Here is a 12,482-nt window from a genome sequence, read left to right as displayed (position 1 = left end):
GCGCGGCCCAGCCGGGCCGGCCGGGGGCGGCGCCCCGAGCCCGGGCCCCGCGCGGCCTGCGCCCCTGTCCCCCGTTGAGCCCCGGGGGCCCCGCCGCGGCCGAGGCCATGTTCCCCGTGTTCCCTTGCACGCTGTTGGCCCCCCCCTTCCCCGTGCTGGGCCTGGACTCCCGGGGGGTGGGCGGCCTCATGAACTCCTTCCCGCCACCTCAGGGTCACGCCCAGAACCCCCTGCAGGTCGGGGCTGAGCTCCAGTCCCGCTTCTTTGCCTCCCAGGGCTGCGCCCAGAGTCCATTCCAGGTGAGTAGGGGCCGGCCGTGGCCGGGAGGGCGCCGACCCGCGGCCGCGGCCCACACGGCGCCTTGTCTTCACAGGCCGCGCCGGCGCCCCCACCCACGCCCCAGGCCCCGGCGGCCGAGCCCCTCCAGGTGGACTTGCTCCCGGTTCTCGCCGCCGCCCAGGAGTCGGCTGCGGCTGCAGCCGCCGCCGCAGCTGCCGCTGCCGCCGCCGCCGTTGCTGCCGCGCCCCCTGCCCCGGCCGCTGCCTCCACAGTGGACACAGCGGCTCTGAAACAGCCCCCCGCGCCCCCTCCGCCGCCCCCGCCGGTGTCGGCGCCCGCTGCCGAGGCCGCGCCCCCTGTCTCTGCCGCCACCATCGCCGCAGCCGCGGCCACTGCCGTCGTAGCGCCAGCCTCGACGGTCGCCGTGGCCCCGGTCGCATCTGCCTTGGAGAAGAAGACAAAGAGCAAAGGGCCCTACATCTGTGCTCTGTGCGCCAAGGAGTTCAAGAACGGCTACAATCTCCGGAGGCACGAGGCCATCCACACGGGAGCCAAGGCCGGCCGAGTCCCCTCGGGTGCTATGAAGATGCCTACTATGGTGCCCCTGAGCCTTCTGAGCGTGCCCCAGCTGAGCGGAGCCGGCGGGGGAGGGGGAGAAGCGGGAGCCGGCGGCGGAGCGGCCACAGTGGCCGCTGGTGGCGTGGTGACCACGACCGCCTCGGGAAAGCGCATCCGGAAGAACCACGCCTGTGAGATGTGCGGCAAGGCTTTCCGCGACGTCTACCACCTGAACCGACACAAGCTGTCGCACTCGGACGAGAAGCCCTACCAGTGCCCGGTGTGCCAGCAGCGCTTCAAGCGCAAGGACCGCATGAGCTACCACGTGCGCTCACATGACGGCGCTGTGCACAAGCCCTACAACTGCTCCCACTGTGGCAAGAGCTTCTCCCGGTGTGCACAGGGCCTCAGCCGCCCACTCTGCGGGTTGGGAGGGAGGAAGGGAAGGACAGCAACGGAGGTGGCCTGGCCTTGGCTGGTGGGAGGGAGGAGGTTTCTGAGGATGGGGACCGGGAGCCACTCCCAGGAAGGAGGGAGGAAAGCCTCTCCTAGTTACCAGGGAGCAGGGGGTGGTACTTAGCAGAGGAGGTGGGTCGTTGGGTAGTAGGAAAGCTTCGAGTGGGAGGAGCATGAGACAGCCCTGTGCGAGGGGAGGGATTTCTTGCCTAACTAGAACTCTGAAGCCTCGGGCTTAGGAGAAAATCCAGGGACCTTTGGAAAGGCCTGTAGTGCCTACGAAATTAGGCAGATTTGGGGGCACCTCCACACCCCAGGGCCCTAACCCCAAACCCAACATATTCCCAGGCCGGATCACCTCAACAGTCACGTCAGACAAGTACACTCAACAGAACGGCCCTTCAAATGTGAGGTAGGAAGCCCGCCTCCTCCTGTCCTGGTTTTCATGATTTTGATCCTCATTGTAGCTGTCTGAGTTCAGCCTCTCAGACCCCCTTTTTCTCTCTCTTTTTGCTTTTTCACTCCATTTTCTCATCCCTTCTTCAAGACCCCATCATCTCACTCCCATTTCCTACAGATCAAAGATCCCCAAGGCTCTGATTCCTTTAACCTCTTGCCCCCCTCTCCCTACTCCCCAAAGCTTTAACTCTCCTGACACCCCCCACGCCCCTCCCCCCTCCCCAGAAATGTGAGGCAGCTTTTGCTACAAAGGATCGACTTCGGGCGCACACAGTACGACACGAGGAGAAGGTGCCATGTCATGTGTGTGGCAAGATGCTGAGCTCGGCTTATATTTCGGACCACATGAAGGTGCACAGCCAGGGCCCTCACCATGTCTGTGAGCTCTGCAACAAAGGTACATGCTGAGGGATGCCGGGAGGGCCAGGGACAAAGGGTGGGGACAAACCCAGAAGCCCTTCCACAGATGTGGGTTAAAGGTGATGCAGCCAAGAGCTCATGGCATCTAGAGCCCTTTAGGAAGCAAATGAAGCAACACTGGGACGACCGAAGATCACTAAGTTCTAAGAGGTCATGGCTGGAAAAGATTGCTACCAGAAAGAGTCAATTTCTGGGTGTGTGTTGGGAGAATGGGAGTGGGACATATGGCTGCTTTGGGGAAGGAATGATGAAGAGAGCCAGTTCCCAAGGGTTGGAAGGCAAGGTTTCAGCTGTGCAGCCACTAGTTCTTGTCTTTGGCTCCTGGGGCGAGTGGAGTACTTTGGCAAGCATTTAGCAAGCACACATCCTATCCTAGTAGCAGAGAAAACTGCTTTTAAACAGATTGACTTGTTCACTGAGTAACTGGGCTGAGACTGTATTGGGCACTGGAGGGAGGGGACACAGCCGTCTCTGCTGAGGGTCAGCCCTACAAGTGGTTAGGAATCAGTGTCCTGTCACCCTAGGATAGATCCCATGGCCATGGAGAATGGGCTCTGATGAGGGTACTAAGGCCAAGAAGTTGACACCACTCAACCAGGCCCCAAGCTTAAGGGCTGTGCCCCACCAGCCCCAGCAGAGTAGTTGTCCCCAGGTTACCAAGGATGTGGTGGGAGGAGGACAGGGCCATCTGAGGAGGGCGTCCCCAGCCTAGGAGAACAGCCCCGTCTCTGGGGTCTCCGCTTGGCTGACCCCCATCCCCCCATCCCAATCCACCCCCCCCCCCCATAGGCTTCACCACGGCAGCATACCTGCGCATCCACGCGGTGAAGGACCATGGGCTCCAGGCCCCGCGGGCTGACCGCATCCTGTGCAAGCTGTGCAGCGTGCACTGCAAGACCCCCGCCCAGCTGGCCGGCCACATGCAGACCCATCTGGGGGGGGGCCGCCCCCCCTGTCCCGGGAGATGCCCCCCAGCCACAGCCCACCTGCTGAGGGGGACCCCTGCACCCACCAGGCAAGGCGTGGGGCATGGCTGGGGGGGGTGGGATGGGCATGTGGGACAAGGGGGTTCAGAGGGCCCAATAGGGGATCTCAGGAAGGCCAGGGATGCCCATCTATCACTCAAAGTAGGGAGATTTCTGGGGACAGGGAGGGCCCTTCAGAACTGGGTAAGGATGCAGGTTGAAGTCTCTGGGGACCAAATAGGAAGTGAGCAACGGCTGTGTCCCAGGGGAAGGAGTCTGGGAAAGAGTCTGGGGCAAGGGGCAAAGTTCTTGCCATTCAGATCGCACTGTGATCTTCTGGTGTTTCTCACCGTGCAGGTACTGGTGAGGTCTGTCCAATGGCTGCAGCGGCGGCGGCAGCGGCGGCGGCAGCAGCAGCAGCAGTAGCAGCCCCCCCCACAGCAGTGGGCTCCCTTTCGGGGGCCGAGGGGGTGCCTGTGAGCTCTCAGCCACTTCCCTCCCAGCCCTGGTGAGCTCAAAGTTGGTGGGGGGCAGAGGGGAAAATGGAGGAAAGTCCCTTGGTATCATCTCCTCTTCCCCTCTCTCTTCCCACCAACTCCTCACACTTCACTCACCAACCAAGGAGCCTCCAGAAGGAAAAGAGGAAGAAATGTTTTCTTAGGGGAATTCGCTAGGTTTTAACAATTTGTTTCTCCTGCTCCTCTCTTCTCCTTATCAGACCTGACCCCACACACACACCTGTTCCCTCCGTTGTGTTGAAGCCCCCTGGACAGTGGGCAGGGGTGGCAGAGGACAGGAGTGGCCACTGCCCTCACCCTCTCTCCTCTCTGTAAGCCCTTGCCCTGCTCTTCCAGGGATTTGCGAGCCTTCTCCCTTGATGGTCCTTGCTCCCCTCCTTCCAGCCCCTCCCCCAACTGTCTGCTGCCCCTCCCTGGGGAGTTGGTGCTTTTTTTTTTTTTTCAGGGGGAGGGAGGAGAGGAAGGAGGGAAATCAAAAGATTCTGTCCCAGGGAGGGGAAAAGGTGAGATTTGAGAAGGGGCAGAAGCGGAGAAGGCAGAGGTTGTACCTTCATAAGGTTGGGTTGTTTGGGCTCAGGCCCTAAACATCCTACTTGAGAATCATCAGGGGAAAACAAGTCAAGGGGAGCAGAAGGAGCCACTAGGGCCAGAGGCAAGACAAGAGATGGAATCTTAGGGGGCCAGGGTAAATGGGGGGGTCCAGGGCCTAGAGGTGCTTCCTAGGGTGGGGGAAATGCAGCTGCAGTGTCTCCCCCTTCCCTCTTCTACCCCAGCTCCAGCCCTGGCCTTTTCTTTTCATCCCTCTCCCCCACGACAGAAGCTATGGCCCTGGCCATGTCATCGTGTTCCTGTGTCCCCTGCATGTTCCCCATCCTTCACCCCCTCCTTTTGCGCGGACCCCATTACAATAAATTTTAAATAAAAACCTGTCTCTGACTCTGGATTGAATGACTTGCTCTCACCAAGCCCCCTGTCCCCACCCCCTAAGGGTTTCTTTTTGGGCCTGGTGTCAGGCCCAGTCTTGCTCTGGCCTGTGTGGCTCCCAGGCTCTGACTCCTCCCTCTCCAGAGGCAGCACCAGTAGCTGCAGCCCAGATACAGGGTGGGGCCAAGGCTCTAGTGGCTGTGGAGAGCAAGTTCCAGGACTCCCAGATCTCTGGGGAATACCCAATCTGGACAGGCCCAGAATAGCCAGTGGAGGTTTGAAGAGGCCCGGGTTAGACACCTAAACAGAGTTGCTGGACATAGATGCTGCTCTCCACCATCTGTACCCATGGCCTGCTGCTCAGACCCCAGCCGAATACCTGCACACCCTTAAGTCCCTGAGGTGATGGTGGATGATGCAGCTGCAGAAAGGCTGGGCAGGTCTGAGCCCTAAGACCGGGAGCAGTAAGGTTGAGAATAAAAACTGCACTTCTCCCCACCGTGTCCCCTTCATTCTTGGCATGGTCCACCATGTATTTACTCAGGCTTCTCTGCTCCAGCCCCGTCTTGTTCCAGACTGCCCCTGCAGCCCCTGCCCTGCTCCTTGGAATTCCCTTCCCTGTCCTTGCTCTGACTTTTTCAGGGACCCTTTTCTTGAGCCTTCCAGTACCCATTTCTGCTGCTTCCTAGGGGGTAGAGGGACTTCCTGTCAGGCTCCCTTCTCTTGAAACCTCACCCTGCTCTTACTCTGCAGCCTCCCCACATTTTGCTTCATCTCCCTTCCCATCTTTCTGCTTGTAGGGGTGCCTCCCTATGGTCCTGCCTGTCTCACTGGTCCTGTCTTTCCTCGAAGAGCCCTCTCCGTTTTCTCCAACCCCCTACTTCTACCAGGACCCCCGGTGACCGTTGGCGGGAGGGGCCCGGGGCTTGGGAAGGAGGCACCCCCGGGAGGCGCGCGTGGGAAGAGGCAGGGAGGCAGCGTGAGTGGTCCCCCGGCCAGTTGCCCGGGTAACGCGGGGCCTGGCACGAGTGGCTCCCTTGGGCTGGCGGGGAGGGGCGGGAGCGTGCAAGGGGCGGGGGCGGCGCGCGGCGGCAGCAGAGCGTAGGGGAGGGGACCTGAGAGGAGGGGACGAGCAGAGGGGAGGGGAGACCTGCCGCCTCCCTCCTTGGCTCGCTGACTCCCTCCCGGGCTGCGGCTGCTGCAACGGTGGCGGCGGTGGCAGCTGCAGTGGGAGCAGTCTGGAGGCCAGCGTCGAGGTGAGACGGGGATGGGCTGAGGCTGCGGGTAGAAGTGGACGGACGGACAGACGGCGGACGCTGCACGGGAATTCGGGCGCCTGGAGGACTGGCTGGTGGTGCTGGGCGCGCCACGCCAATGGGAGGAGGCGTAGGTCCTCCAGGGCGAGGGAATCCCTGGGAGAGGGGCTGAGAAGGGGCTCAGAGGAGATGCCCAGATTCCCCAGGGAGGGGCAGGAGGCGTTTGCGCCCCAAACGCGCAGCAAGAAAACTGCACTAGCTGGGTGCCCAGAGGAGGGGAGGATGCAGAGGGAGTGGAATGTGAGTATCGGGTCCTCTGCCCAGTCTGCCTATCAGAGTGTACGGGTGTCTGCACAGCTTGTTGATTTCGGGGTGCTGGGCCATCTGCTAGGATCTGAGAGTCTGGATCTTGTTGGGTGGAGCCGGGAAGAGACCATGGGGAGGGTCCTGTTTACAAAATGGTTAATCTTCCCACTGCTCTCCACGCAGATTACTTTGCGCAGAGCACTGCTCCCCAGAGAAGTCCCACCCCAAGGCAAAGGAAACCCCAACTTTTCTTCCTCTCCCCAGAGGCAGCCTGAGGTAGCCCTGAGACGGGAGCATAGCTCTCTTGGGCTGCAGTGCTGAGAGCCCCCTCTTCCCTCCTCACACCAAGCCTGTCTCCTCCTCTTCCAGGATTTGCTGCTCTCTCTGCTGCTCCATCCTTCCCACAGAGGCCCTCTCCCCTTTCCCAACACAAGATGGCAGCCAGCAGCTCTGAGATCTCTGAGATGAAAGGGATAGAGGAGGGTCCCCAGACCCAAGGAGAAGGGTCTGGCCATTCTGAAGCCAGAACTGGCCCTCTCCAGGTCCCAGCTGGGGTCCCAGATGAGCCAGAGGCCCTGCACCCAGGCCCAGACATCACTGGGGCCCCTGTGGACTCAGAGCCCAAGACTGGGCTGGCTCCAGAAACCACAGAGACCCCAACTGGGGCCCCAGAAACAGCCCAGGCCAGAGACCTCAGCTCAAGCCCAGGAGGGGAATCAAAAGCCAACTCCAGCCCCAAAGAAGCATGCCAAGAACCAGCATCCAAACCCGAAGTGAGCGAAGAGGCCACTGCAGACCAGGGGTCAGACCTGGAATCTGCAGCCCCACTTGAGCCAGCCTCAGAGCCCACTCCCCAGCTGGGCCCCCAGTCAGTCCCTCAGCCAGACCCCCACCCAGGTTCCCAGCCCACCTTCAAGCCAGCTCTTCAGCCGGAGCCCTCTACTCAAGCAGAGGACCCCACTCCAGTCCTCACAGAGAGTGTGGGGGAAAAGCAGGAGAATGGGGTAGTGGTTCCCCTGCAGGCTGGCGATGGCGAAGAAGGGCCAGCCCCCCAGCCTCATTCACCACTCTCAACAAACGCCCCCCCAGCCAATGGGGCTCCTCCTCGTGTGCTACAGCAGCTAGTTGAGGAGGAACGACTAGGAAAGGCTCACCGTGGTCATCTAGGATCTCCCCGAGGTAGCCTGAGCCGCCACCCCAGCTCCCAGCTGGCAGGGTCTGGGGTGGAGGGGGGTGAAGGCACCCAGAAGCCTCGGGACTACATCATCCTCGCCATCCTGTCCTGCTTCTGCCCCATGTGGCCTGTCAACATCGTGGCGTTCGCTTATGCTGTCATGGTGAGTCCTATGGGACCCTGGCCCAGGCCTGCTGTGGCTCCCAGCTTCCTGCCAGCACTGGGACAGAGCCCCAGGAGTAGCCTCGCCTTCCCTTCCCTCTCTGCATGGATCTCACTTTCTAATTATGGGGCCTTTGCTTGCCTCTCCCTAGGACTTCACCCTCTGAGCCACCACTGCCCTACCCTTCAGGTGGGAGGGACGTCAGGACATGTTTCACACAGCTTTGCTGACCTGTGCCCTCCTCCCCCTACTTCTCCAACCTTCCTTCCTCCCTTAACCACTGTCCACGGGCCGGACGACTCTTTCACCTGATCCCTGCTGGGTTGGCTTCTCCTGACCTGGGCCACGGTGCCCCCACCCCTCACCCTAACCCCAGTCCCGGAACAGCCTGCAGCAGGGGGACGTGGATGGGGCCCAGCGTCTGGGCCGCGTGGCCAAGCTCTTAAGCATCGTGGCACTGGTAGGGGGGGTCCTCATCATCATCGCCTCCTGCGTCATCAACTTAGGCGGTGAGTGGGGGTCTGGGACAGGATGGGAGGAATGGAAGGGTTGGCAAGGCCAGCTCTACTAACCCCTGCCCCTGCTCTCTCCTGTCTGTCCTCTCTACTTCTCCTTTGTCTCTCCTTGTCTCTCCCCCCTACTGTTTCTGTCCTTCCCTTCCTCTCCTCTCCCACAGTGTATAAGTGAGGGGCTCTGCCCTGCATTCCAAGATTTTTCTTCCTGTTGGGAGCTGCCTTGGGCCCATCCTCCCCTTGGGGGAGCCCAATCGATGGCCCAGGCCTGCACCCATAGGGACCAAGGGAGCCTGAGCGGCCTTGTTTACAGCTTCCTTCCTGCTCCTGCATCCTGCCAGGCTCCTCTGCCAACTGTAGGCCTCCTTTCTCCCTGCACTGTTTCCAGCCTTCCTGCACTTCTGCCTGCATCCCCTCCAGCCTCTTGGCCTCCCTCTCCCTGCACTTCTGGAAACTTCCCTGAACACCTCCCAGACTCTCTTTGCTCTCAGCCTCCCTGCATCTCTGCCATCCTTCCTGCACTTCTTCCAACCTCCCAAATTCCCTGCACTTCAACCCTGGTCTCCCCTCCTAACTTTCATTGTCTTAGCATCTTCCCTTCCCTCTCCACACCCTCCTCCCCCTTTCCCTTCTTGCCTCCTCCTCTCCCCTCAGCATCCTTTCCTCCCCTCAGGATCCTCTCCTCCATCCTCCTGCCACCGCTTATTCTGCAAAGACTCCAGCACTTAGATCAGTCTGGGGGAGGGGAGCGGTGCCTTGAGAGGGGCTCCCTAGCCCTGGGCTCCGCCTATTTTCTGCTGGGACCACCCCGGCCCAGACGCCCCCAGGGCGCCTCGCGGGTCCCAGAGCTGGCAAGCCAGGCCTCGTTTGGGGACTTGTGCAGGTGTGGGGAACACTGTTTCGAACACGCAGTGGGAGAAGGGAAGGGCGCGGCTGTTGACCACCCCCCCTCCCCCCCAGGTCAGCCTGAGTTGGCCTGTTTGACCTGGGCTTTTTAACCGAGTCAGCGAGTTTCTTAAAGGCGTTGGGGCTGGGGTCATTCACGTGCTTTGTAACGAAAGAACCCCCAAGATAGGACCAAAGCTCCCAGCTGCATGGAGCGAAGGAGGGGCGGGGAGCTCTATAATTTTCTGACAGGACGAGGGAGGTTTGTTGCACGCGACAGCCCGCTGGGGAGGCAGGGACCCAGCTACGACGCAGTTTCGAGTTGGCGGTTTTTTTGTTTTCTAAAAAAAGTGTGGAGGGAAAAAACTACAAGTCTAAAAAAAAAAAGGATACATCAAACTGATTGTCCCTTTTTGTATGCCGGATGCTGCATGAGTCTGAAACACTAATAAACGGAGACTGCATGAGACTCGCCTTCAGCCTCTGTCCTTGCGTCGGTCCGCCGGGGGGCCGGTGGGACCGCCGCCTCCTTTCCGGGGTAACCCACTAGGTGGTATGCGCATGTGCCATCCCAGTGGCCATCTTTACTGTGGGCCGACGCCTATTATGCCCGAGGGCCTACTTGCGCATGTGCACAAGCCTTCCCTTGCTTTCCTCTTCGAAGTAGTCTTAACTAGAGTGGACCTCCCGCGCCATCTCTGCGCCTGCGTACTGTGACCCTGCGCAGCCCAGGAGGCGGGTCTTAGTTCCAGGTGCGTACCCCGGCTGAGGTGGCGGAACTGCGAGGTGTGGGGAGAGGGCGTCGGATACAGATGTGGCGAGGGGCGGAGTGAAGGCGAGAAGAGCACGTCCGATTCTCTCCTGCCCGGAAAGTAGTTTCTGTCGATCCCTGGGAACATTGGAGTACTGGATCTCGATCCGTGGGGCGGGATCCTTGGGGGGGACTGAGCGCCCCCTCCTGGGAAGGGACAGGCTGGTCGTAGGGACCGCTGTTGGAGTCTGATTGGAGAGACGTTCCCTAATCCCCTGGGGAGAGCGGGGTACCCCCCCCCCCCAGCTTAGTACTCGTGCATCTCCTATCATCGTAGGGCCCGTTCTCTAGTGGCCTATGTCCCTTGTCCGGGGTCATGGAGACATTACGGCCACCACGGCGGTGCCTCTGTCTGAAGAAGGGGAGGTGACCTCCGGCCTTCAAGCTCTGGCCGTGGAGGATACCGGAGGCCCCTCTGCTTCGGCCAGTAAAGCCGAGGAAGAGGGGAAAGGAAGCCGGGAGGAGGCCGAGCGTGAGGGGTCAAGGGCCGAGGAGGTGCAGGGAGAAGCCCCTAGCGCTGAGGGTGAAGAACATGCCAATGGAGAATCCGAGGACTGGTGCGTGCCCTGCAGCGATGAGGAGGTGGAGCTGCCCGCAGGTGGGCAGTCCTGGATGCCACCCCCCTCCGAAATCCAGCGGCTTTATGAACTGCTGGCTACCCACGGTACCCTGGAGCTTCAAGCTGAGATCCTTCCCCGCCGTCCACCCACGCCTGAAGCCCAGAGTGAAGAGGAGAGATCCGATGAGGAGCCTGAGGCCAAAGAGGAGGAAGAGGAAAAGTGAGGGCATACCCCTACACCTTGTCCCTGAGGCTGCTCCCTTGATGCCAGGAAGAGATAGGGAAGGGAGGTGGGACCTAGGAGCATGGAAAGTGGAGAAAGGAAGAGAGCAGAAGAAGAGCCGGCAGGCTGGGGAGAAGCTCATGGTGTGGGTGTTTGGGGGGGACCACCCTCACCTTTCACTCTATGTCCACTTGTCCCAGACCGCACATGCCTACAGAATTTGACTTTGATGATGAGCCAATGACACCAAAGGACTCTCTGATTGACCGGAGACGCACCCCAGGTACAGACAAGAGGGAAGTGTTGGGGGGAGGTGAAGGGCCTCTGCTCCCATTTACCCAAAAGTTGACTCCCTAAAAGAGGCCTTTGCTTGGTGCCTTGGTTGCTACACAACTTCTAGTTGCAGGAGAGAGCATTCACCCATGGTGCCATCCTTCCAGCTTAGATGGATACCCTGTCTTCCTTTAAGAGACTGTCACAGAAAGGTCTGTCGTGTTTCCCATTCCTTTCATCTCCATCTCCCCAGAAGTCCATCTTCCTGGTCACTTGTTATTATATAGATCCACACCCCTATACTGCTGTACTCAGTTACATCTCCTCATCTGAACCAATTTCTCACCCCACATGCCTTCCTAGAATTTATCTTTGGAGCCATCTTGATTTCTCTTTTACCCCAGCATTCAAGTCAGCAGCAAATCCTGTTAGCTCTGCCTCTACATTTCCAAGTTCATCTGCTACTCCTCACCTTCAACACCAATCCCTCAATCAAGCCACATCTCTCTTGCCTGGAGAGTTGTAGTAGCTCCTAACTGGTCTCCTGGACTCCAGTCTCAGCAACTGGAATGATTCTTTTAGAACATAGGTCGTATTACTTCTCCGTTTAAAATTCTCCAAAGGATTTTATTGCTGGGGGGTGGGAAAGAGTGTGTCAGAGAGAATCCAACCCTCACCCCCTGGGCCATCAAGGCTTCCAAAGGCATTTCCATTTAAAAGAAGAGCTCCAAACCCCTTGTCAGGACCTGGATGTCACTTCTTTGGCCTCATCTTTCACATCTTGCCCAGCTCTCTACTCTCCAGCTCCTCTTTGAACAGCCCTCCCTGTTCCTCCCTTAAGGCCTTTGCTCTTGCTCTTCCCTGGTCTTCACATTACTGGCACCTTTTCATAATTCGAACCTTCATTGCCCAGCCCATGTGAGCCCAGCCCTAAACCTCAGAACCTCCATGTAAGAGGCATGGAAATCAGAATGTTTAACGAGCTCCCCAAGTAATTAGTACCATCCAGGCAGGTCTGGTGCACACTGCCTCATTTCCTCCCACGTTTCTCACCTTCCCATTCTCCAGGAAGCTCAGCCCGGAGTCAGAAACGGGAGGCCCGCCTGGACAAGGTCCTCTCAGACATGAAGCGACACAAAAAGCTGGAGGAGCAGATCCTTCGTACTGGCAGGGACCTCTTCAGCCTGGACGCAGAGGACCCCAGCTCCACCAGCCCTCCACTCCGGTCCTCGGGGAGTAGTCTCTTCCCCCGGCAGCGGAAATACTGACTGCTGCTGCTGCCTTTAGGATGCAGAATGTGGACCTGCTTGGGCCTTGGCCCTCCTTCCCTAACCCAGGGCACTGGGAACCTTGGGAAAAGGAGAGGAACTCCAAGCTCCCAACCACAGCACCTTGCCAGATAGAGGATATGTGTGTGTGTGTTTATGTTTTCTGTTGAACATCTATTTGGACATGTGTGCTGAATTTTCTGAATCTAAAATAAAAAATGCAAAGTTATCTTTTAGCGGAGGGGCTGCAACTGGAGGCCACACAGTTGTGGAGGGGCAGAATTGTGTTCCCCCAGACCAGGAAATTAAAGCTAGATGGACAGAGGTGAACTCAGTCAGCCCCTGTGCCCCTGGCTTGGGCTCTCTCACCCTTCCAGGGCTGCCAGCTGACTCTGAGGCGCAAATTCCTGAGCGCTGAATGAGCCACAGTGTCTTCAGCTGCAAGGGCCCTTTAAATGCTCAGGCCCCACCCC

The 12,482-nt window shown here is 59.3% G+C and overlaps 3 protein-coding genes across 7 annotated transcripts; all 3 read left to right on the top strand.

Moving 5' to 3' along the window:
* Positions 1–6: 6 nt before the first annotated feature.
* MAZ (MYC associated zinc finger protein) lies at positions 7–4,584 on the top strand. Of its 3 annotated transcripts, none has more exons than XM_046667588.1 (6): positions 7–299; positions 404–1,230; positions 1,642–1,705; positions 1,978–2,149; positions 2,962–3,187; positions 3,495–3,635. In XM_046667588.1, the coding sequence occupies exons 1-6, from the start codon at positions 108–110 to the stop codon at positions 3,502–3,504; spliced, it is 1,491 nt and encodes a 496-aa protein (XP_046523544.1). In that variant the 5' UTR covers positions 7–107; the 3' UTR covers positions 3,505–3,635. The 3 variants fall into 3 exon arrangements, with proteins under 3 accessions (XP_046523544.1, XP_046523543.1, XP_046523546.1); XM_046667587.1 differs by having other exon boundaries at positions 374–1,230; XM_046667590.1 differs by lacking the exon at positions 2,962–3,187 and having other exon boundaries at positions 374–1,230; positions 3,495–4,584.
* Positions 4,585–5,908: 1,324 nt separating this feature from the next.
* Positions 5,909–9,342, top strand: PRRT2 (proline rich transmembrane protein 2). Of its 3 annotated transcripts, XM_046666617.1 has the most exons (3): positions 5,909–7,478; positions 7,855–7,987; positions 8,155–9,342. In XM_046666617.1, the coding sequence occupies exons 1-3, from the start codon at positions 6,576–6,578 to the stop codon at positions 8,163–8,165; spliced, it is 1,047 nt and encodes a 348-aa protein (XP_046522573.1). In that variant the 5' UTR covers positions 5,909–6,575; the 3' UTR covers positions 8,166–9,342. The 3 variants fall into 3 exon arrangements, with proteins under 3 accessions (XP_046522573.1, XP_046522572.1, XP_046522574.1); XM_046666616.1 differs by having other exon boundaries at positions 7,855–9,342; XM_046666618.1 differs by lacking the exons at positions 7,855–7,987; positions 8,155–9,342 and adding an exon at positions 7,630–7,710.
* Positions 9,343–9,456: 114 nt separating this feature from the next.
* Positions 9,457–12,238, top strand: PAGR1 (PAXIP1 associated glutamate rich protein 1). The gene is made up of 4 exons (XM_046666619.1): positions 9,457–9,627; positions 9,964–10,465; positions 10,669–10,751; positions 11,810–12,238. Exons 2-4 carry the CDS (start codon positions 9,984–9,986, stop codon positions 12,007–12,009), a joined length of 765 nt encoding a protein of 254 aa, XP_046522575.1. The 5' UTR covers positions 9,457–9,627; positions 9,964–9,983; the 3' UTR covers positions 12,010–12,238.
* The last annotated feature ends 244 nt before the right edge of the window (positions 12,239–12,482 follow it).

This window comes from Equus quagga, chromosome 7, assembly GCF_021613505.1.
Source record: "Equus quagga isolate Etosha38 chromosome 7, UCLA_HA_Equagga_1.0, whole genome shotgun sequence".
NCBI classification, from domain to species: domain Eukaryota; kingdom Metazoa; phylum Chordata; class Mammalia; order Perissodactyla; family Equidae; genus Equus; species Equus quagga.
Note: the sequence above shows the minus strand (reverse complement) of the source record. Positions and strands in the feature narration are given on the sequence as shown.